Source organism: Ambystoma mexicanum, chromosome 7q (genome assembly GCF_040938575.1).
Source record: "Ambystoma mexicanum isolate Mex_15411 chromosome 7q, UKY_AmexF1_1, whole genome shotgun sequence".
Taxonomy (NCBI): domain Eukaryota; kingdom Metazoa; phylum Chordata; class Amphibia; order Caudata; family Ambystomatidae; genus Ambystoma; species Ambystoma mexicanum.
The window spans coordinates 176,026,494-176,049,589 of record NC_090941.1 but is presented as its reverse complement, the minus strand read 5'-3'; the positions used below and the strand labels follow the sequence as shown (position 1 = coordinate 176,049,589).

At 46.3% G+C, this 23,096-nt stretch overlaps 1 protein-coding gene across 1 annotated transcript in view; it reads left to right on the top strand.

Annotated features, from left to right (window-relative positions):
- Positions 1-23,096, top strand: part of IPO5 (importin 5) — a 1,138,249-nt gene that overhangs the window by 547,144 nt on the left and 568,009 nt on the right. Inside the window, exon 13 of the mRNA XM_069640466.1 lies at positions 21,626-21,799. Coding sequence (XP_069496567.1) covers positions 21,626-21,799 — 174 coding nt within the window. The remainder of the gene's footprint in view (positions 1-21,625; positions 21,800-23,096) is intronic.

Genomic DNA, 23,096 nt, shown 5'->3' with positions numbered 1-23,096 from the left:
CAACTAACCAATAAACCCCCTAATCAGGGAATGGCAATTTTCGTCGCCCACGTGGACAAAATTCCCAGAGAGGATCTAACTATTCCCAGGGGCAGGGTACACCATGGAACAATAACAACCAGCAGTCTACCCAGGGTTATGGCAGGGGTAATAAAAGAGGACGTGGAAAGGTAGAGGCAGCGGCACGCCTCCACCAAAACAGTGACGCTCCGTTCAGTGGGTGAAGTGGGAAATGCGTCCCCCCTACTGGGGTTGCGCGAGCAGGGACGCATTTCCCACTTCACCCAAGCTTGGAAAGGGATCACATCAGACAGATGGGTGCTGTCCACAGTATCCGCAGGGTACTGCATAGAACTGTTAGAGCGTCCCCAGAACCATCCTCCACGACAAAGAATACATTCTTTGGACCACCAGAAGATCCTCCTCGAAGAGATCGCCAATCTGCTAGCAAAGGACGCGATAGAACTCGTCCCGGGACACCAGGTAAACCAGGGTATTTATTCAACTTGCTTCCTTGAGCTAAAAAAAGATTTGACAATGCGCCTAGTATTGGACTTACGGCCTGCAAACAAGTATGTCAAGCCCCAAAAATTTCGCCTGACTACTCTCCAGGAGGTAATCCCCCTCCTAAAAAAGGGATTACATGGCAGCATTGCACATGAAAGATGCCTATTTTCATATTTCCATGTTCACAGCGCACAGAAAGTACTTGCGCTTCAAGGTGGACAGTCGGCACTACCAGTTCAAGGTACTGCCCTTCGGGATAGCTTCGGCTCCAAGGGTATTCACCGCCAGTACTCAAAGGTACTGGCGGTGGCGGCAGCACACCTACGCAGGGAGGCAATCCCGGTGTTCCCTTACCTGGACGACTGGCTCATCACGGGGGAGACCCCAGTAATTTGCAGAACAAACCTTCAAAGGACAATCGACCTCCTCTTCGAATTGGGCTTGTCAATAAACGAGAAAGTCAAGTCTGGTGCCAAGCACCTCCAAACAGTTCCTAGGAGCTATCCTAGACACTCAAGAGGGGTTGGCCTTTCCTTCTGAGGAAAATTCGGAATATACTGCTGCAAATTCCGCAATATCAGTCCGGTCGCCAGATAACGGTACGCAAAGCAATGCTTTTGCTGGGCATGATGGCGTCATGTATTTACCTGGTCCCCCCACGCGCGCCTGCGTCCCATGCAGGAATGGTTGGCGAAACAGTGGTCTCAGGCAAGTGGTCAGTGGGACGATCTAGTGGTCGTTTCGCCAATACTTGTACAAAGCCTTCACTGGTGGACAAGAGAAAATCTGTCCAAGGGGAAACCCTTTTACGATCCCGAGATACAGGCTGTAGTCACAACCGATGCATGCCTGACAGGGTGGGGAGCTCACCATCTCCACCACACAGCTCAGGGTCTCTGGTCTCACTCAGTGGCCAAGAATCACATCAACCTGCTAGAGCTCCTGGCAGTGTTCAGAGCGCTTCAAGCGTTTGAACCCTACCTGCTAAATCTGTCAGTGCAAATCCGGACGGACAGCACTACAGCCATGTTTTACCTGAACAAGCAAGGAGGGACACGTTCGCCAAATCTGTCCAAGCTTGCCCAGAAAATTTGGATATGGGCACTCAGACGGAACATCTTCCTGTCATCGCAACATGTTCCAGAGGATCTCAATTCTCTAGCGGATGCTCTGAGCGGCGACCCCCTCCCAGAGGAACACGAATGGTGTCTACACAGAGAAGTCGTAGAAGATATCTTCTCTCAGTGGGGTTTCCCCACTACAGACCTATTCGCCACAAGCAAAAACAGACACTGCCCAGGATTTGCATCCAGGTTCCCCCAACCAGACTCCCAGGGGAACGCCCTGTGGATGACCTGGTCAGGAATGTTTGCGTACGCTTTTCCACCAACTCGAAGGTGGTCAACAAGATGAACAGAATCGATGACGCTCGTCCTGGTTGCTCCCATGTGGGCGAGACAACCGTTGTTCCCACACTTACGCAGATTAGCGGTGTGTGAACCCATCAAACTTCCGGCCTGGTACAACCTACTGGCCCAGCACCAAGGTCTAACAGTGCATCCTCAACCCAACTCAATGAACCTGGCAGCAGGGCTCCTGAGGTCATAGAGTTCGGGCATCTCAATTTACCAGAGTGTTACGCTCACCTGGCTCCTACAGGGGCGTTGGTCGGACCTGGATTGCTGCGGCCTCCATCACGTGATGCGTAGTGCAGTGATGACTGACTGGATCCACCCTCCTAATCTCGTCTGCTTGACCCGTAGAAATATTCTCCAAGTGGAGAGATGGATTTAGCCACTTGTGGATTCAAGTGATAGCACCCCCACTGTCCTCCCCACTAATCACCTCTGAAGCGCCCTCTCAGCAATCGAGGTGTATGGACATCCTAAAAGAATCTAGGAAGCCAAACACAAGGCACTGCTACTTTGACAAATGGAAGAGATTTGTTATCTGGTGCTAGAATAAACAAATCAACCCAGTTGATTGCACTCCTTCCACTATTGTTACATACATGCTCCACCTGCTGGCTGCAGGACTGGTTTTTAACTCACCTGGCAGCTCTGTCGGCATACACCACTTACCATAACAATTCGAGCCCATGCATAAAAGCAGTCTAACACCTGACTTATAAGACGGCCTTCTTAGTAGCAATTGCATCTATAAGAAGGGCAGTGAAATTCAGGCTCTGTCGGTGCAAGATCCCTTCTTTACTGTCCATAAAGAAACTGGTTTTACGCACACACCCTAGGTTCTCACCTAAGTTGATTTCTAAATTCCACGTGAACCAGTCCATCGAGCTTCCGGCTTTCTTCCAAGACCCACAGAGCTCGGCTGACGCAAAACTACACACCGTAGATGTGCGTAGGGTGATCCTCTACTATGTAAACGAGACCAGACCGCTAAGGAAAACAGACCAACTGTTTGTCTCCGTAGCTACCGCCAGAGAGGGGGATCGCGTCTCTAAAGGTGCCATCTCGAAGTGGATTATTAACTATCTAGCTGTGTTACTCCCTTTCTGAAAAATCTCTGCCTTTCACGCCAAGAGCCCACTGTACAAGAGGCATTGGGGCCAATCTGGCTTTCATTGCAAATGTACCCCTTGACACCATTTGCAAAGCAGCTACTTGGAACTCTATTCACACTTTTACTCAGCACTACTGCATTGACACCCATTCCAAGACAGATACCCAAGTGGGACAAGCGGTTCTAAGACATTTATTTGCTTATGACCCTTCTCACATCCCACCTCCTCCAGGTACTGCTCGCTAATCTATGCACAGCATGTGATCTAAGCAGATTCCACAAGCCTCAGAAGGGATACATTACTCACCGTAATCGTATTTCTGATGCTTGTATCGGCTTAGATTCACATGCGACCCACCCTTCTTCCCCTCTGAGAGAAGGTGCATGGATGCTTGTAGTCTTACCTTTCTTTCTATCTGCTTGGATAATCTGTACTCACGCCTCTCCTCATGCTACCTCATGTCAGAAAAAAATACAATCTGAGGGTCCTACACACGTGAGGGATCATGGGTACAGTGGACGTCACACTAGGGATAGTATTACTGGCACGCCCTGTGTCGACGCCCATTTTCAAGTTTCGAAAAACAAACTAATACTCGGCAGCTTCCACTAGATGTCGGCCTATGCACAGCATGTGAATCTAAGCAGATACAAGCATCAGAAATGCGATTACGGTAAGTAATGCATGTCTCGCTTTCAGAGCACCCTACCCTAAGAGACCTCTGGAGGACCCTCCTTCGTCAACTTTGAGATTTCCTGGAAATATAGGACCTTGTCAAGAACATTTTCACTTTCATCCACCCTGAAAATGAAATCCAGATGGACTGTTGTCAAGACATTTACGATGAGGAAGAGGATGCTACCTTGCTACAGGACTACACTGAGGATGACCTGGCAGACGCCACAGAAAACTGGGAGGACACTAATCCAGTTGAGACGGATCCATGGGCGCTCCCTTCTCACGATCAGGACACATGTCCTATGTTTGGATTCCACTCCGGCCCGCCAGGCTTCACCAGCAGACGATCAGATGGCTTTCAATGCCATCTTAAGGAAGGCAGCCAATCACTTTCATATCGCCATCCAGGATGCCATACTTTAAGAAGATTTCGTGGAGGACATCCTCAGAAAACCCACCCCTTCCAGCCAAGCCATTCTGCTCCTAAATTCCATTAAAAGGAGATTGGCTCCTTCCCTGCTCACACCAGACTAGGGCAGTGAATCCAAGGGTGGAGAAATTATTTTGGCCATTGCCTACTGACCCTCAATATATTTAAAGCCACACCACCCTGATTTCCTAGTGGTTACCACCACCTAGAAACTGGCAGGAGTACCCCTTGCTTCAGGAGAAGCACCTCCCGATCAGGAGTGGAAAATACTACTTTTTGGGTAAGCAAATTACCACAGCAGCTGCTTTTACCACACGCATCGCAAAAACTGTTGCTTGCTAGTTATGCCGATGCACAGTGGAACCTAGTGCAAGAAGGTCTCCAGGAAGTGCCTGAACCCGCAAGAACCAAATTACTCGCTATCGTGGCAGAGGGCAGGCAGGTCAACACAAATGTAATAAAAACCCTGCATACTGCAGAAATGGCAGGAAGGTCACTAGCTCAGGGCACCCTGCTCAAACGGCACGATTGGCTCAAACTCTGGCTTCAACCCGGAGACCCAAACAGCCCTTATAAATAAACCTAGCGAGGAATCAAACCTCTTTGGAAAGCAGTCAACGAGGCTCTAGAGACTTCCAAAAAAAAGAGCATGAGGCTCTTAAGTCTCCAACAAATCACTCAAAAGCCCTCTCCCAGAGGGGAAGCAATTCCCGCTGGTCCTTTCGAGGCCAATCCCGTTCCTCACAAAACATGTACAATACGGGAAACCACTAACTCGGGGCAAGCATCAAGTACCCCCGCCAACTATCCACCTAGGGGTCAACGGCTCCAACTCCAGGGGAGCCACAGCCTCTAGTCAGAAATGACATTGATTCAGGTCCCCTCCCATATCACCCCTGTCAGGGGGTGGCTTAACATCTTTCTTTTCGGCATGGGAGGGAATTACATCGGACCATTGGGTTCTAAAAACAGTCGGCCACGAGTACCTTGTGGAATTCGCCCGGGCCCCCAACCCCACAAGTCAGACCCACCCAAAGCACGGCGCCTGACGCCAGATCATCTGCAGATCCTAATACAAGATGTAGAGGCACTTCGGGAAAAGGACGCCATAGAAGCCGTCCCTATCCTTCAGGTAAACAAGGTTCTGTATTCAATGTACGTACTTGTACCCCAATAACGACCTCACCATGCGCCCTGTGTTAGACTTGCGCCCAGCGAACAAATTGGTCAAACCTCAAAAGTATTGTATGGTTACCTTATAGGAAGTAATCCCACTGTTGAAACAGGGGATTACATGGCAACATTGGACATGAAAGATGCATACTTTCATATTTCAATGTTGCCAGCGCACAGGAAATATCTAAGGTTCATGATGGAGGACAGGCATTATCCAGACCCTCCAGGATATTGTGGCATGAAATGGCAAATTTTGCAGCACAAACCTTTATTTATGGCTGCATTTTTGCAGCACAAGTTTTGACTGCAGGGTGCAAGATTGGTACATTTCAGGAAAGAGGCTGTGTGCAAGGATACAAGAGAGCCAGGGTGTCAATATATGTATCTTTTATATCAAATAGGAAGAGTCCTAGATGTCTCTGGCTTGGCCGAACAGTGTTTGTTTTGGCTACGTTTTTTGGCTTAATGTGTGCATGCTTATTTAATATTAACATTATTAATCATTAGTTGTAATGCTGAAAATATTCCCCTTCTATGTTCCCCAATCACCTCATGCTCAGTCATACACATACTCACACGCTCTGTCACACTGCCAAGTTACAATTTGCGCTCTCTAGTCCCAGCCAAACTCCAAATTATACTCCCAACTCACACGTATGCTCCCCAATTCCTCCCGCAGTATACAGTCCTTCGTTCTTGCATGCTGCTTCTGCATCTTTCATCCTTTCTCCCATTCTATCACACTTCCCTCATCCTTTCTCCCAATCTGCAGCCCTGAGCCCACGTTCCTTCCACTTTCTGTACCTCCGCTCTATCTGATTTCTGGCCCACCGCCCCACTGCATCCGCTCTGCTCTCTTGCGTATAGGCGCGTTATAAATGCCATATCATGTAGCACTGCTTCCCCCTGTGACCCACTGCTCTCCCTCTGATCTCCCTTCGCTTTTTTGCCTACCACGCCACACCCATCACTCCCCCTCACTCCTTTCTCTCACATATTGTGACCATTTTTCAATTTTTGAAGAAAACTGTAGATTTTGTCCTAAAAAAAATGTGGGGCATCTAAAAATAGAGCAGAAAATGTGCTGTTTTTAGGTAAGTAAATTAACAAGGGGGGGTCCTGGGAGTCCCTCTGCCAGACATTAGTCCTGGTTGCGAGAGACTTACCCAGAGTCTTTAACTCACTATCTTTCACAGAGAAGAAATATCCCAAACATATTAGTCCCTAAGTTACTAGGGGAATCCAGACATGGACCCCTTGCTCACTATTCTTAGAGAGGCACAGATCCACCCTACTGATGAGGTCCAACCAGACCGAAACACGTGTCTGGGGTTTCTGTTGGTACTCTTGTTCAGAGGAGAATTGCCTAGCATTTCGGTGCTGGACTGCCCCAGGGCAGGACAAAGACTGATATGTTTGGGATATTTCTTCTCTGTGAAAAATAGTGAGCTAAAGACTCTGGGTAAGTCTCTCGTACCCAGGACTGTCTGGCAGAGGGACTCCCAGGACCCCCTTGTTAATTTGCTGTTTTTAGATAAGCCATTTTTGGAAATGAGCAGGCCACCTTAAGGGTACCTGCGCATTTCTACGGGGCAGGGCTGTAGCGCAAATGATGAGCTGGCCAGCCACCTTGAATACGTTTGTGTTGGAAAGCAGTGGCACCCCTCGTGCATGTATTTTAAGTGGGCGCATAGAGTGGCCTACAATTTCTGCACATTTAAAAGCTCATCTTGCTTTTCAATCTGGGATGCGCTTTTAAATGTGCAGAAACGCCACCTGATTTGCGCAAAGGGATGAAGGACATCTGAATGGTTGCATATAAGACGTGTCCATTCAGATGTCCTTTGTGGTTCAGACTGCTTTTTTGCTCAAGTGTTGAAATGTGCTTGCACATTTCATTTGAGTCCAAAAAAATGAGTTGAGCCCCTTGGGCCCTTGCGTTTTAACAAAAAAAAGCATTCTTCAAAAACTGCCATTTTCTGGGGTGATTTTGCAAAAACTGGCATTTTTGCGCTTTTTTGCGCTTTTTTGCAAAAACGGCAGTTTTCGCGGCATTTTGCGGGATCGCAAAATCGCTATAAGCTGGAGGGTCTGATTATCCATTCAAAGATCTCCCCTTCGGCATTGTCTCAGCACCAAGGGGATTTACGAAGGTACTGGCAGTAGCAGCAGCACACCTGCGCAGACTATCCGTCCCTGTTTACCCTTACCTCAACGACTGGCTCATAACATGGGACACTGACGAAACATGCCTAGTGAATACTCAGAAGACAATAGACCTCCTGTTCAGTTTGGGATTCTCAATCGAGAAGAAATCCAGCCTAGACCCAAGTCAAGCAATTTCTAGAGGCTCTGGTTCGGACAGAGGACTGCCTCGTCTTCCCCTCCGAGAGGGTTCAGAACATGCTTTCTCAGATCACTCAATATGTAGCCAGTCGAAGTGACGGCACGCAAGGCCATGCGCTTGTCAGGCATGATGGCGTCAAGCATTTACTTAGTTCCCCACGTGCGGCTGTAAAGACTGGAGGGTGGTGTCTGTACTCCTGCTCTCTATATATGGCAGAAGAGCAGCACAGAGGACCCCAGCCAAGATTCTCTATTGGTAACATAGTCGAGCAATCGAGGCCTAGCTTCACAGGCCGTGATGCAGGCTGGTTCTTAAGTACAGTGTAGTCCCCAAGCACCCACAAAGGAATGTCCACACACTGGATTAGTTAAAACAGTCTTTATTTAATTAAGGTGCAAGGCTATATACACAATCACAATAACTCACTTTGTGCTCAGTTACTCTACAATGGCAAATCTATATACAGTTCTAAGTGGTACCCCAATTATCAGATTTCATTAAAGGGCATCAACTACTCAGGTCAAATGCCACACAACACGTAAATAAAGGTAACCAACAATAAACATAGTAGGAAAGCAGTTGGTTAGAACAAGTGGCAGAATGCTGGCCCCTACCACTAGACAGTTGTGTGGAGATCCCGCCCCCTAAAAACCTGGGCAACCTCTAAAATAGAGCACAAGCCCAGTCCATATATTGTTCAATTGGTCTTATTTTCTTCTACAATGTTTCTACCACCCCAATGTACCTGGAATCGCAGAGTTCGACGACTGTCGTCGATGGTCCTTCTTGAGCGGCTCCCTTTAAAGCAGGAGCCATGGATCGTCGAGATCCCTCGAAGAAAGTGAACTTGGCGTTGAGGTGTCAGCTTCGGTCCCAGCGGTACTCGACTACGGTTTGAAGAGGTGTGCAAGGCACCTCTATGTCGATAGTTGAGGACCACAAAGAGTTTGTGAAGAACTGTGCCCTAGCAAGGGCGTCGGAGTCCGGCGTCTCTACGATCTTTGGGTGGCGGGAAACCCACTGGCAGATGCTCCTCGGTGCGTCAACGGCCTGGCCTTCTCCGGCCGGATAAGGCGGGCAGCGGTACGGACGAGCACGTCCGTGAATCAAGTCTTAGGCAAAGGAGCGTTGCGACTCTGGTTGTCGCTGGCACTGCGTCAAGCGGTCCCCCTCTTCTGGGCAACCTGGCTTTGAGGGGCCTCCAGTGGTGCTGCAAACCTGCAAACACTGGTGTACGGAATGTCCAGTGCTTATCTTCGTTCTCTTCAGCGGTCTCCAGTCGGCAGCCTGTCGAGGGTCTGACTTCCAGGGAGCTTCGGCGAAGGTTAGCGGTGCTCGATGGTCCGTCGGAGCACGGGAAGAGGGTGCCTAACCAGGTCCCCTCTTGGATCAGTCTCGACGGCTCTGCAGCTTTCGGCGAAGGGAGACCGCAGTTAACCTTCTTCAGGCTCGGTTGTTGAGATCAAGCGTCAACTTCAGCTTCTGAATTCTAGCACAGAGGCCCCCAGATATACTAGTTGATATCCCATTCATTCTGCTGTGTCAAACTCAGGCAACCAATCACTCAGAAGGGCAGTCAGTCAGCCAATCGGGCATACAGTGCATTCAGGCCATTCTCCTCCCTCTCAGACACTCGCAACAAGGAATGTGTATTGGGACACTACACACTGCATTCATACTAGTTTCGGGCAGGGCTGTCTCAGTCATTGTCAAACACCAGCTACTAAACATCCACAAAGAGAAGTGCATATTGGTCACACTCCATTCAAGCAGCTCCCACCCACAGGAATTCACCCAGGTCCCACCCAGAGGGTGTACCCACAAGTCAAGGGAAGGCTCCAGCCTGTCTGGCCTGGACTTCACAACACCACCATATTTGGAACTTCCACACAACAACCAGTCAGGGGGGAAGGGACAGAGTCGGGTTTCCAAGGTGTTTGGGAAAACAAGGTAACTGGCAATAGAAAGCAAGAGGCCACAGGGGCAATCTCGTTTCCTATCGGGAATCGACTGATTCCAATTGCAGGGCCTGGGTATCCCAAAATGGATGATACTCGGGGCTCCTGTCAAATTCAGCATGGGCTGCCACCAGCCATACCCTGCTCTGTGGGCCGCACACAGGTGCCCAAAAACATACACTAGTACAGGGTCGTATTCTCACCCATAGGTGCAATAAGGGCATCCCAGGGGTCTGTTCACTAAACTAAAAAGGGGAAGAGCCGCACTGCCAGGAGTCCCACGGGAAACAATACAGAACATACATGATAAAGCAATGAAGGCCAAGGCTATGGAGGCACTGTCCCTCCAATGCATTTCCAGCATCCCAGTTGCTTTATTGGCCCTCTAATGTGTGATTTACCTTTTTGAATTGTGATCCACTCTTCTCGAAAGTAATTGAGTTGGTATTACTTTATTATTCCTGAAACTGAATAAGTCTAAATGTTTATCACTAGGGTTTACTCGACTTGAATAGCTTATTGCCATTCTAAATGTGTACCCAGAGTTCTTACTTATCCATGAGTAGCTTACTGCCCCGCTGAAAGGTATCAAAGTTAACTTTGAACTGTGGTCTGAAAAGTAATATTGGTCAACTGTATCCATTCCCAAGAGAAGTTACATGTGTTGTAAGGTGCTGACTTGGGTTTGTAGTGTAGGTGCATTTTTCCTGAAACGGAATAACTGACAAATGGCCCGGTACTTGCAGTAATGCTATTGTTATTCCAACACTGTTACAAGTAACATAATTGCACTGTAGGTTACCATTAGGTTCTGCTTACCTTGAATTGCATACTGTCATTCTGAAAGTCTACTAATGTGTTTTTACTCCCCATGAATAGCCTACTGACTCTAACACTAGGTTTTTCTATCCTTGAGCTTCATACTGCTATTCAAAATAAGGTTTATACTTTGGTTTACTTTACATAAATTTAGTGTTGGTTTTTGTTTATGAATGATAATAGTTTCTAACAAATGCTCTTTGCCTGTGTATATAATAGGCCATTATTTTTACAATACAACAGTTTATCAGTGTTTCCTTAGGCCTATGTATGCTACAGGTTCTTTATACCATTTACAGGCCCCCCCTCCTAAAATAAGCCTGTCTGCTCATTGCTACCAAATCTAATCTCAGGTGGTACAGCCTTATACTATGAGTTGGCGTTTCTGTATTGCCTAAGGTTTTGTTTTAAAGGTCCTTTTGCATGGACTTAATGTCCTAACAGCCTGCACCCAAGTGAGCTGCATTCTTGAACTGGAACATGATGGAGCAGCATATGTGGTTGACTGGGGATTCACTCGACCTGCAACTCCTGGGCACTGATGTCTGGAGGAAATGGCAGGAAAGTTACCTCGGACGACCTGTCAAGTCGCAACAAAACTTTGTGAAGGGGCGTGAGTTAGTTTTACTTCTCCAGCATGGCATCTGGTATGGATTCACATGCTCATGAATATTTCCCGTCAGGCTGGGAGAATATTCCCAGTCGGGCCTGTAATCCTCTGTAAATAAAAAATAAATGAGAAAACGTGTTCACTTAAACTTTTTCTCCTCTAAACCAATCACGGTCCTCTGGGTCATACTGGGTTTGAGAGTCTACTTGAAACCAACGTTGTGCAAAGAAGTTCCGGACTTTGTGAAGAAATGGGAACAAATATTAAATAAATGCTCACTGGACTTAATACTGTTGACAATAGAGGCGCTATCTAAATTGGACAGTGAAATTAGTGGCCAACTGAGTGCTTTTAAAACCAGTGAAGAACTTAAAACCATATTAGACGACATCAACACATCCCTAGAACAGTACAAAAAGGAAATGGAACAGAGGAAGGTCCGCAAGTTTGGGAGGGATACCCTGGACTATTCCCAAGACATTGTCTACACATGGCAAGAATTCTATTAAACTAAGAGACCACCCTACCCCAACAGACCACCTCTGGGGGAGTCGAGACAAGATACCAGTGACAAGAGCAGTGACATCCCCTCAAGTAGTGAAGAAGCAAGAGGAAGAAGGAATACTAGAGGGGATTTTCCCACAACAACCAACCCAAGAGGTGGCATTTTTCACAACTCACACAGCCACAACACCAGCAGTAACTCCACAGAATTTTTTAGACGGAAGACCACACAAAGAGGGCTCAAGAAACCTAAGGTCCAAGAAAAAAAAGCCAACAAGTTAACCTATCCTCCAAATCTCTCTCCAACAACCAATTGGAAGTACTGAACTTGGGCCTGTCATTTACCCCTACACAGAACACTACACATTTGGTAGAACGTGTCAATTTACATACTCATGAGGAAAATGAGACAATATCTTAGATATACAACCGCCAACTGAAAATCATTCACGGATAGGATTTTTGGAAATCAAACCTAAGAGTACATTTGACCCTCCCATCCAGAATACGACTCTTAAAATCTTTGAAAATCAAATGCTTAACCAACTCAAAAAAACTTCACTACAATAAAGTGAGAAAATATAGCATCTGTAAACATCAGAGTAAAATAATTAAGGAATTGGCTGAGGATACCACTATAACACTGAAACCAGCGGACAAAAGAGGAGCCATAGTCATTATGGATACTTCATTCTACAACTCCCAATGTTTAAGACTACTGGGCGACAGACGTACACCCCTATCGATGAGAATCCCACAGTTGGAATCTCAACAATGATTGGCGAAATTCTAGAGTAAGGAGCAGAGAACGGTTGGATAACTGAAAAAACAAGAGGCTTCCTACATAAAACAGACAAAATAATACCTGTGTTTTATGGACTTCCCAAAAGTCATAAACTACCAGTAACACCTCTGAGACCAATAGTTGCAGGAACGGATAGCCTACTCCATCCACTGGCTATTTATGTAAATCAGATAACCTATAGTACAAAAGACCAGTACCTACTTACGAGACACAACCCATTTTATGAACAGCATACAGAATCTACAGGACTTGCAACAGGGTGACTTACTGTTTACACTCGATGTACAAAGTCTCTACACTTCCATCCCCCACGACAAAGGTCTAGAAGCATTAGAATGGGCACTGTTACAAGAACAAGACTGCAGAGCAGAAAAAATGTTCATACTAGACCTAGCTACCATCTTTCTACAGAACAACTTTGTTAGGTTCAATCATCAATTCTATCTACAGGCATCCGGAACCTCAATGGGCTCAGCAATGGCACCAGCATATGGCAATCTGTTTATGCACCATTTGGAAACCCAGAACATAATCTCATTCAGTTTGGGGAGCCAAACTGATTTGTTGGTTGAGATAGATTGACGATGTTTTCGTTATTTGGAGAGGCAATCAAGAGTCACTTGACACATTCCTGATATATATCAACACAGTGAATGATAGAATCAAGTTCACGATGGAGATGGGTAACCCAAAAATCCATTACCTTGATGTCGAACTGGAACTGAAGGATGGAGAAATCATCACAAACCTATTCACAAAACCAACGGAGGTGAACAATAGCCTACACCATCTGAGTCACCAACCAAGACACCTAAAAAAATAACCTACCGTACAGCCAGTTTCTTCGGGCCAAAAGAATCACTTCAGTTGAATCAACACTCACAATTGAAATGGACAAGATGACCATCAGATATCTTGAGAGAGGCTATCCAGAAACATTAGTGCTGCAAAGGAAAGATCGAACTTGAAATCAAGAGAAGAACTTCTCCGGAAAAAACAGAACATAAGGAGATACCATTCTTATATACTCTGAAATATTCAAGCCAAAGTTATCACATTACTCGCTTAATAAGGAAAAACTGGAGGATCAACCAGATGGATCCCCAACTACAGAAACTCTTCCCTGAACCACCGCTAATCGCTTACAAAAGAGGTAGAAATTTTCGGGACCAATTGGTCCGAGCAGAGCGCGCGCACCGCTGTACGACAACCAACACTCCACACCTGGAAACTCGGAACCTTTGCATGCCTGCACTGCGGAAATTGCAACATCACCACCAAAGGGGAGTACATAAGACATCCAATAACAGGTGCCAAGATTAAATTAAAACATTATGCCACCTGCGATACGAAGTCGGTCATTTATGTTCTGAGCTGCCCATGTGGAATTTACTATGTGGGACAGACGAGAAGGAAAATGAAAGAGATGCAATGAGCACAAAAAAGTAAAATTCAGACCAAGAATGAACGATCGATCACCTGTCCGCGACATTTCACTAACAGACATACAGTGGCACAATTACGTTTCCAGATACTTGGAAGTTGTCACAAAAGCACCAAGAGGGGGCAACCATGCCAAAAGACTGGACCAGCGTGAACTATACTGGATTTACAAACTGGACAGTATGAATCCTTACGGAATGAATGAAGACTTCCACCTAGGGGCCTTTTTATGAACCATCACTATAGCACACTTAATCTGTCAACACCAGGAATAGATAGGCCTGTTTCGGGTACAGGTATCTGGTAGACCCTTGTCCTTAATGAATAGGGTTAGTCAACAACGAAATATACTACTAAGGTTGTTTCATTTAATGAATAATTGCTGTCAACACATGATTTTAAGATGTACTATCCTGTAAATTGATATGAATAGGTACACTCAACCTGTGACTAAGTATAATTGATTAGGTTGTGAGCATATGTGCCCTAAGGTTGACTTAAGAACACATGGACATAGGTTCAGAAGGTGCCAGACACTTTTTCCATTTCTATTTACTTACCTTTTATGGACCTTGATTAGCCCTTCTGTAGCCAGATAACCTATTGCATAGATGGTTACTGCATTTTTTGCCCTCTTAAATATGATTTCTCATCACCCTCCAAGTGCTTTTTTCCTGAAACAGCATTTATACCTAATTCCTTTGATCCATCCTTTATTTCCCTAGGGTATACCCTTTACTCCATCTGGTTTTTACCATTACTTCATCACTTTCCCTACAATCAGTCACTGTTAAGTCAGACCTCATTCAGAATTGGATGGGCCTGCCCCAAAGCCCTATTAGCAGCACCAGTAATACTTAGACAAGGTTTTCCACACTATAATACATTACCATTGTAACAGACCGCATCCTTCTATTGATGGGTCTGCCCTTTATCCCGAGTATTCTACCATCACGCTATAGTAGCGCGATGATGTTGCGCGACATAGTGATGTCACATGTTTACATGTGACGTCACAACGTGCGTTGCGTCATTGACGCCAGACGCCATTTTCGTCACTCGCTTTTGCAAGCTATCGATGCAGCAGGACCCATGGAAAACATGCGGCTTCCCTGCAATATGATGTCCTAGAATGACTTGCTGCCCCATACTGACAGTGACCCATAGAAGGTAAGCTTTTTTTTTTTATTGGACTTAAATCCTTAAGTCCTGAAGACCAGATTTTTGCATAAAACCAGACTTTTTACCAGGAGTCTCACTACGTTTTGTCTCTCCACATTAGGAGACTACTTGGAACATAGAGCATTTTTCCTGGAAGTCCCTGTACTACCAATTAACCTATGGCATCCATCTGGCAGGTAAGCTGCCTCTACCTAATCCATTGATGACCCAATTAATATGCATAAATCTTTACCTCATATACAACTAGAACCCCCCATTGCTTTTTATCTCCTATAGCCTTTGGGAATACCATGAACCCTGAAACATTGGAACCCGTGTTACACAAACTTCTTAGCAGGAATCCCAGACACCCATATATTGAAGGTATATCTCTTCTGTCCCTCCCTTATTCCCCCCTATTGCATTCCAGAAAATGTCAAAAATACTCTAGTACTAAAATGGATGGCAGATTTAATCATATAGTAATAGCTATGTAATGTGAACCAGATGTATTATGAGAATTATGATTTCTCTTATAGATATCCTGTAACATTCACATTGAAGCTTAGAAAAAGAAGCAGCTCTATGGACACAAATAGACTTTGAGAAACCCTAATACTCACTCCTGATGAAGCGATATATATATATATATTTTTTTCCCGCAACGTGTTGAGTGTATCATTATCTGTGAAAAATGACTTACATTTTGGCACAATTGTATATTACATTCTGGTTATTTATAAATGTTGTATGTTAATACGTGAAACCGTGCAACTACAAAAAGAATATTTGTGAATAAACCTGTTTTTTAGAAATAACAGTGAAGACCATTTGTTCTAAACATTGATCAAAAACAGCTGGTTGTGATATCATTTTTAACTCCTACTGTGTAGATATAACGAATATTCACTGTACTAACAAGAATTACTGCTGGAACTATTCCTTTTAAAAAATAATTTTCCCTAACCGGTTGACTTATATCGCTATATAGAATCTCTCCTTGAAAAGTATACCTTTTTGACTGTAGATTGGCAGTAATCTTGTGTGCAGGGGACACAAGGGGTCCACAACCTGTGGATACCCTTCCCTGTTCTGTTTTCTCAAACTCACAACCTAGTGTCTGCACCTCACTACTAATCTAAAAACTACTAAACGGGCTCATTGCCCCATCCAATGACCGTCCTCTCCATAAGCCCCCCCCCCCCCCCCCCCCGGCAGCCATCTTAAGATGTTTACTGTACTCCTCCGTGTTGGGAGCCCTTGAGTTTGCTCTGCGAGCTACTTGCACTTTTTTCATGTTTTTTGACGGAAAACATTTCTATTTTTGTTCCAAAAGAGCCTGTGTACTTTTCCCTTCTGCTGACATCGGAGATCTGCTGTCAGTGAATTTCAGCACCCCTCCAGCGTGAAGATCGTCGCAGTTTTCAGAAGGCCATTGGGCCTACTTGGCACCCTCTTACCATGAACGAGAAGGAAGGCCGATCCCTCTTCAGGACCTGCACCAAGTGCCGGCTACGGAACGCGTTTGTTGAAGACCAGCACCTTCCAACCCTCTCTGCATCTGGACCTCAAGGAAGGGGAATGCAAGATGTACCTTGGCTTCTCAAAGCAGACAACTTACATGCACAGTAGACAGGCGGCATGGCTGAATGGCAAGACCTCTGCCCCATGCTCTGAGCAGGGCCATGCCTCGCCCAGGACTGGCTGGTCCGAGGAGCAGTCTTTGAAGTCCTTTGAGGGCTCCATCTGTGTGTGTTTGTGGGGGGGGGGGGGGGGTCCCAAGACCGTCCCAAGAACAAAACGTCTGGGTCCACTGGGAGTCACTGCAGAAATGGTTCCCACAGTGGCCAGGGCACGATCGACATCCGTCTCCATTGCCAGCCGGCAATCTAGTTCCTCCAAAAGCAAATTGTCCAACCCGGTTATGCTGCGGGAGAAGCCCTAGAAGCCAAGAACTGAGAAGGCCGAACTGCCCAAGAAGGGCCAGTTGGCGCAGGAAAAGTCTTCGCCGGTGATGGAGCTTGTGGTGGCTGCCCCCTTGAAGGTAGTCCCTACAGCGCACGTGGTGTCCTTGCCGCCGAGGCATGAAACCGCTGCAGTGACTGGCAAAGTCTGCTGGCACACCAGAGAAAGTGATGCTGGCTCTAAGCCCGGTTCCAACCCCGCAGGGTGGAAAAGGGGGGTGGAGGAGTAAGGAGGCCCCATAATAGCCCCAGGCCGGGTCCCAGACCATATAAATGTCATCCATGGATGATTAGGACCTGGAGTCCTTACACACGGTCCATGAGAACGTGCAAGGGGATGGCAACAACGTTGCAGGGGTGGGAGGTGGCGGAGTGTTCATCACGCCAGATCAGCCGACGGCTATGTCTCTTGACATTGTCAACCCTCCACATCTTGGTGCCAGATTCAGTAGAGGATGCCAGAGGTCCCGATCGCCCCCCAGGCCGGATCAGCTGCCATTGAAGAGGTGCCGTCATCCGACATCCCCTTTCTACCTCCATATCAAGCCCTCTCGCCCCCGGCGCAGACGGGGATGGCAACAATGGACGACTATATCGTCGCAGCGGGCGGTGTATCCCTGCAGCCTAGGGCGCCCCCAACAGATTATGTGGGGTTGTTGCATTCTATGATCACCAGAGCATCAGAGCTGTTCCAGCTTGTGCCTGAAGTAACCAAGGAGGAGGGTTTCTCGCAAGGCCAAGAAGACAAGCATGGCGCTCTTGAATAACTCTTGCACAGCTCCGGCCAAACAGAACAGGCTCTAGATTTACTGAGTGCCGCAATCCGCACTGAATTGCCTGCGGTTGCAACCATCTCCGGATTCGGTGGTTTTGGTGGCTGCGAGGAAACTCTAGTCTCATCCGGCCTTTTTCTGTTCCTCCAGACAGCAAGGGGAAGAAATTGGACGGCATGGGTAGGAAGGTGATTTACACCGCGGCGTCCACCATCAAGACAGTCGATGCACTGGTGAGCCTAACCAAGTACGACAGGGAGCTGTGGTACAAGCTGGCTCCGATTTTGTGTGTGGGGAAGGTATGGGAGTTTCCTTGGTAACTTCAATTTGTTTACAATGGTTGATTTTAAAAGCCCCACTCCAGAAACTCACGAGTAATACTGTAAAAACATGATTATTCTGAATTGTACCGCTGAGTGTATTTATTTAAATACCATATTTAGGGGCTTTGACAAAATCATACTACAAGGAATGAATGAAGGACCGATTCAAAAAATTGGTTATTGGCTGCATCTGGCACTGGCATCAAACCGTGTTTGAGAAAAGCAGACCTACCAGCAAAAACAAAATGAAACCGAAGGCAAGTGATACGCCTGGACCAATACAATAAACTCAAGCAAACATAATGCCACCTGTGCTGCAATTAACCAACTCTACAACACTAATGCAATCCAGTTGTCTCTATATGCCAAGGAAATGGCATGCCAGCAAAATACAATGCATACGCTCTGGCCACTCAGACTGCATCTTCAGATCGCAGTCGCACACCGAGGCAGCAGGCTGCTGCTGCACGTAGTTACATGCTGCAAATGCATGCTCGCATATTAACATTTTCTTTCTCACACATTTATTTCCATCCTTGTTTTTGCACTTATTGTGGACCTTTGGTGTGCGCGTGTCACGGCGTGGGTTATTTCCTTGTATTTGCTCAACAATAGGTCAGAGAAGCTTTGTCGGGTGTCAGACAGATGGTGATTCTCAGCATCGAATCCAGTGGCAGTAACAAAGAAGGTAAGTAATTTAAAATGGCGCGCCAAGTGAAACTTCCGGGCGTTGTAGGCAGCTGTGACTGGCAGAAGTGTCAGCTAGTCACAGCGTCGCTCAAACAGTTTGTGCTACGGTGTGACTGGCTGGCAATTCTGCCAGTCATAGCTGCTGAATGACTGTTTGCCACTGACTTGCCTGACTTAATCATTGGCGGTTGGGCCGCTCATGATTAAGTCGGCAAGTCAGTGGAAAGTGGCTGGCGGGCTCCTCTCTTGTCACAGGGATAACACACCGATGCCGTGGCTTAGCGGGACCAGGGGGCCCCCCGAAAAGGCCCTGGCTGAGCCTCACTTTTTGGAGACTGCCGGGGCCCGGCCACTTAAAGCACTGCTTCCGTCCCTAAAGGGTAAGGTGGTGAGGATCTTTATAGACACCACAATGTTCTACATCAGGAAACCGAGGGTGCGGGGGGGTCACTTGATTCCCAGTGCGCTCAAAGGAAGCACAGGACGTGTGGCTCTGGGGCGTCGGTCAATAGATGTTTCTCGTTCCTATTCACCTAGCAGGAGTCGAACACCATTGCAGACTCATGGCTCTGGCATTGATTCGCAAGCAAACCCCACCCCTCCGAGTCTCTTCTTGGTCATACTGCCACTTTGAGTGCTTACCAAATCTGAAGATGGCTGCCAGAGGGAGGGGCTTAGAAAAAGGACTGTCATTGGATGGGGGCAGTATGGCCCAGAGGACAGTGATTGGTTTAGAGAAATACAGTTTGTGTTTTTCTTTTACCAATTATTCACAGCGTGATTGGGAATGTTCATGAGCATGTGAATCCATGCCAGCTCCACGCTGGGGAATAGGTACAGGTAAGTAACGTATTCCTTACCTAAACCTCTGTCCCCATATAAAGTTTTTCTAACTTATGAAACTTTTTAAAATTAGTTTGGCTTTGCCAATGCATGTTCATGCAAGACCTCCAAAAGCTCTGGACAGGTTTATTCACTGTAATAGATCCTTGCCTGACTTTTGGTACCTTTCTCCCGTCCACAAGTCAGTAATTCCCCCATCCCGCTTTACAAAACTACTTGGAACTTTACAAACTTAATGTCAATTTAGGGTTGGACTTAAGAAGTTGGGGTTGTATTCTTGTGGACAGCCATTGTAATGTTAACCATACCTTTTTTCTTTCAGCTTTGTGGGGTCGGGGTATTGTGGTTTTAATACACTGGTTACTGGGGGAGTAAATATTTTATTTTGAGATTTCCTGTTTAGTCATTTATATAGTATATGGTTGGCCATGAATAGTGTTTTTAGAACGACTTGTCTAATTGCAATCCTTGATACCATTGACCAATCGCGCCCCTTTCTGAGACTAGGCATTGACCACTCTCCCTGCTACATTAATTGGGTTGGCTTCCGCTTCCAGAGTTCTCCCTATTCACTAACTAGGTTGGGTTTTTGGTTACTTTTATGTGCCTAAAGACAAACTTGTGGCAACAGTTAGATTTATGCTTTATTTTTATTGTGCACTTTCGCGTTTACCGTATTTGGCTACTAAACGTGGTAGTGCCCTAAAATGTCTTACAGGATTTGAAGTTTGGTCGTTTTGTAGTTTGCATGGCCTGGGAAGGCAGGAAGGCCACTTTCCTGGGAAAGGTGCTGCTTTCTTGTGCTCGTGAGCCTGTGTGCATGCCACAGGAAGGGGGCAGGGCCTGTCTAGTCCCAGTCCACATCCTTGGTGCCAGAAAGTCTGCTGCTGGGCAGATGTGAAAGCCTGATTTGACCCAGATAGTAAAACTACTGGCTATTTGGTGCAGATCTGTACCATTGGTGGGCTTGCACTTGGTACCAAATCTGGATAAGAGGGTGGCTTCTGCATCCATTTCAGATATATGTTGAAACCAAGAATCCTGTGATGAGTAGCCCGCTGATGACCGGAGGGCGACTTCTGCAGTGCACCATCAGCCCTGCTACTCTGCAAAATCCCAGAAGACCCTAGTTGGTTCTTTGGCCATTTAGACCAGTGTGACCAACTATCTCAATGCCTACTCGAGGTTGCATGCCCAAGTGCCCTCAGAAGTGTCCCTGCCTGGCAAGCTTGCTTGTGGGCTACCAAGCCAGATGTTGCCATTCCAAGCCTAGAACTTAGGTAGTCTCCAGCTTGTGCCATAAGTCGCCTTCTCTGGAAATGTCAGCTTCCGAGCATCCAGGGAACCTGTCCGGGACTGCGACAAAGGATATCGGTCGCCTGCAAAGGATGATTAGTGGTAGCGGTTCTGGTTGCGTTGCATTGCATAACAAATCCTAAATATCACAGGCTATTAAGTGTTTATGGAAAAACACTTTTTTAGATATAACCAGAATAAAGTATTGATTTGTTAGAACTCTGGAGGTTGGTGTTCTGTAACAGCAATATTGGTATTGAGTAATCATAGGTGCTCATGGCAGTTCCACGTAGAAAACCAAACTAAACCGTTTTATTTCCAATGGTCAGACTTTTGCACCTACACAATGCAGAGTTGAATGGTTCTATACTTTACTGTTCAGTTGGTTGTTCCAGAACAACCCTTCAACCAATAAATCCTGGAATCTATCCTATCGGTTTGAATATGGTTCCTTAAACACCATAACATACCTTTAACCAACTTATTTATTTTTATTTGTAAGGTTTTGTTCACAGTTCCTGCTCACAGGCGGCACTTTTCTGTTTGAATTTAATGACTTTGCTGATTATGAAGTTGGGTTTAGAAATGTTTTTGCTCTAATGTTGGGCCTTTCCAGAGTTTTTTGACTCTCCCACCAGTTTGCCTGTTAAGCGTCATGCAGAAAGGGAACCATATATAGTCCAGATCGCATTAAACAGAAAACTTAGGTGGGGAATTCTCATTTGTGAAGATTAGACATACATGATTAGTTCTCACGTGCCACTTTTGTTTCAGGTTATTGTAGCCCTCCTGCAAACAATGGAAGACCAAGCCAACCCACGCGTTCAAGCACATGCAGCTGCTGCCCTCATCAACTTCACCGAAGACTGTCCAAAGACGCTGCTTGTTCCATATTTAGATAACCTTGTAAACCACCTCCACTCCATTATGGTCGTAAAGTTACAGGAGGTATGGTAACTTTCATGTACAGCTCCAATGCATACTCACTGGTTCAACACTTGGGCGCTGTAGTTTGATTTAACTGTTTTCCACTTCGTAAAGTTGCCTACTGCAGAGCTTCAAATATGAGGCCCAACTGGATTATTGAATGGTTTTGCTGGCATGTTGCTTAAAGTACCATACCCATCTCAAATTGTTAGGCTTGTGACTTGTGAAGCTGTTTTGGGATTGCATGCTTTGCTTAGTCTGACATCTAGTGTTTGGCTTCAGTATTTTGCCGATTAGTAATGTAGGTTTCGACTGGAGCGAATCGGTCATGGAATTAATGTATGACTTCTACATGCTATCCACAAAGTTCAATGGCCTCGTCACTTTTTTTGTTTGCCATTCGTTTCCCTCATGGAGTGACGCAGCATAGAAAATAAGGATTGCTTCAAGACAAGGGATAGTTTGTATTTTGTTAACTTAGACGAGCGTGTTTTGGCTTGACAGAAAACTTGGTGGAAATTCTGCACATCCCGTAATTACATGATGTGCGCATGACCTACGAGATCAGGTTTCAAGCTAGCTGAATAATCAAAACAAATGTTGCATTTTTCCACTTTTGTGTTTATTCTGCAGAATTCCCCCTGCTGCTGTAGCCATTTCTTACTCCTGAAGCAGATCAGGTCCTGCCACCCCCCATCATAAAGATTTGCAAAACTATGGTTGGTACTTTTATACCAGTTTCTGGCATTAGGCAGGCCACTAAACTTACTTTGGTGGGGGGAGTCTGAGAGCTGTTTTGGTGGCTTATCCATTTGGCTGGTCACTGACAGATCCTTGGATGTCGTCCTTTCTCCCCTAGAGGTAAGCCCCTTCCCATGAGAGCAGGGTGCTACCCAATGGTCCCCCTAGACATACTTGGCGGGAGTATCTCATTGGGGGGGGGGGGGAATCCCCCAACCTGTTGGACTAGGCCAACTTTTCGATGAGAAAGTGGTATTTCCACAATACAAGCAGCCTTCCTCATTCCCTTGGACACATTCGGCTAGTTCCTCACACTTCCATATACTTTTGTAAAGTGGATAGCCCAACCCTTGAGCTACTGAGACCAGAAAGTAGCCTCTACTCTTGCTCAAGTATGCGGGGAAAACTGACTAGGAAGAGTCCCGCAAACCCAATGGTGATAATGCTCCTACTGGGACAAAGATGTGCAGAGCCATGACGTGGAACCAAAGTAAGCATCCCAGTCTATATGGGCATTGTGAGCTTAAAAACAATGACAACTGGAGAGAGAAGCAGCCGCCAATCCAATTGGTAAGAG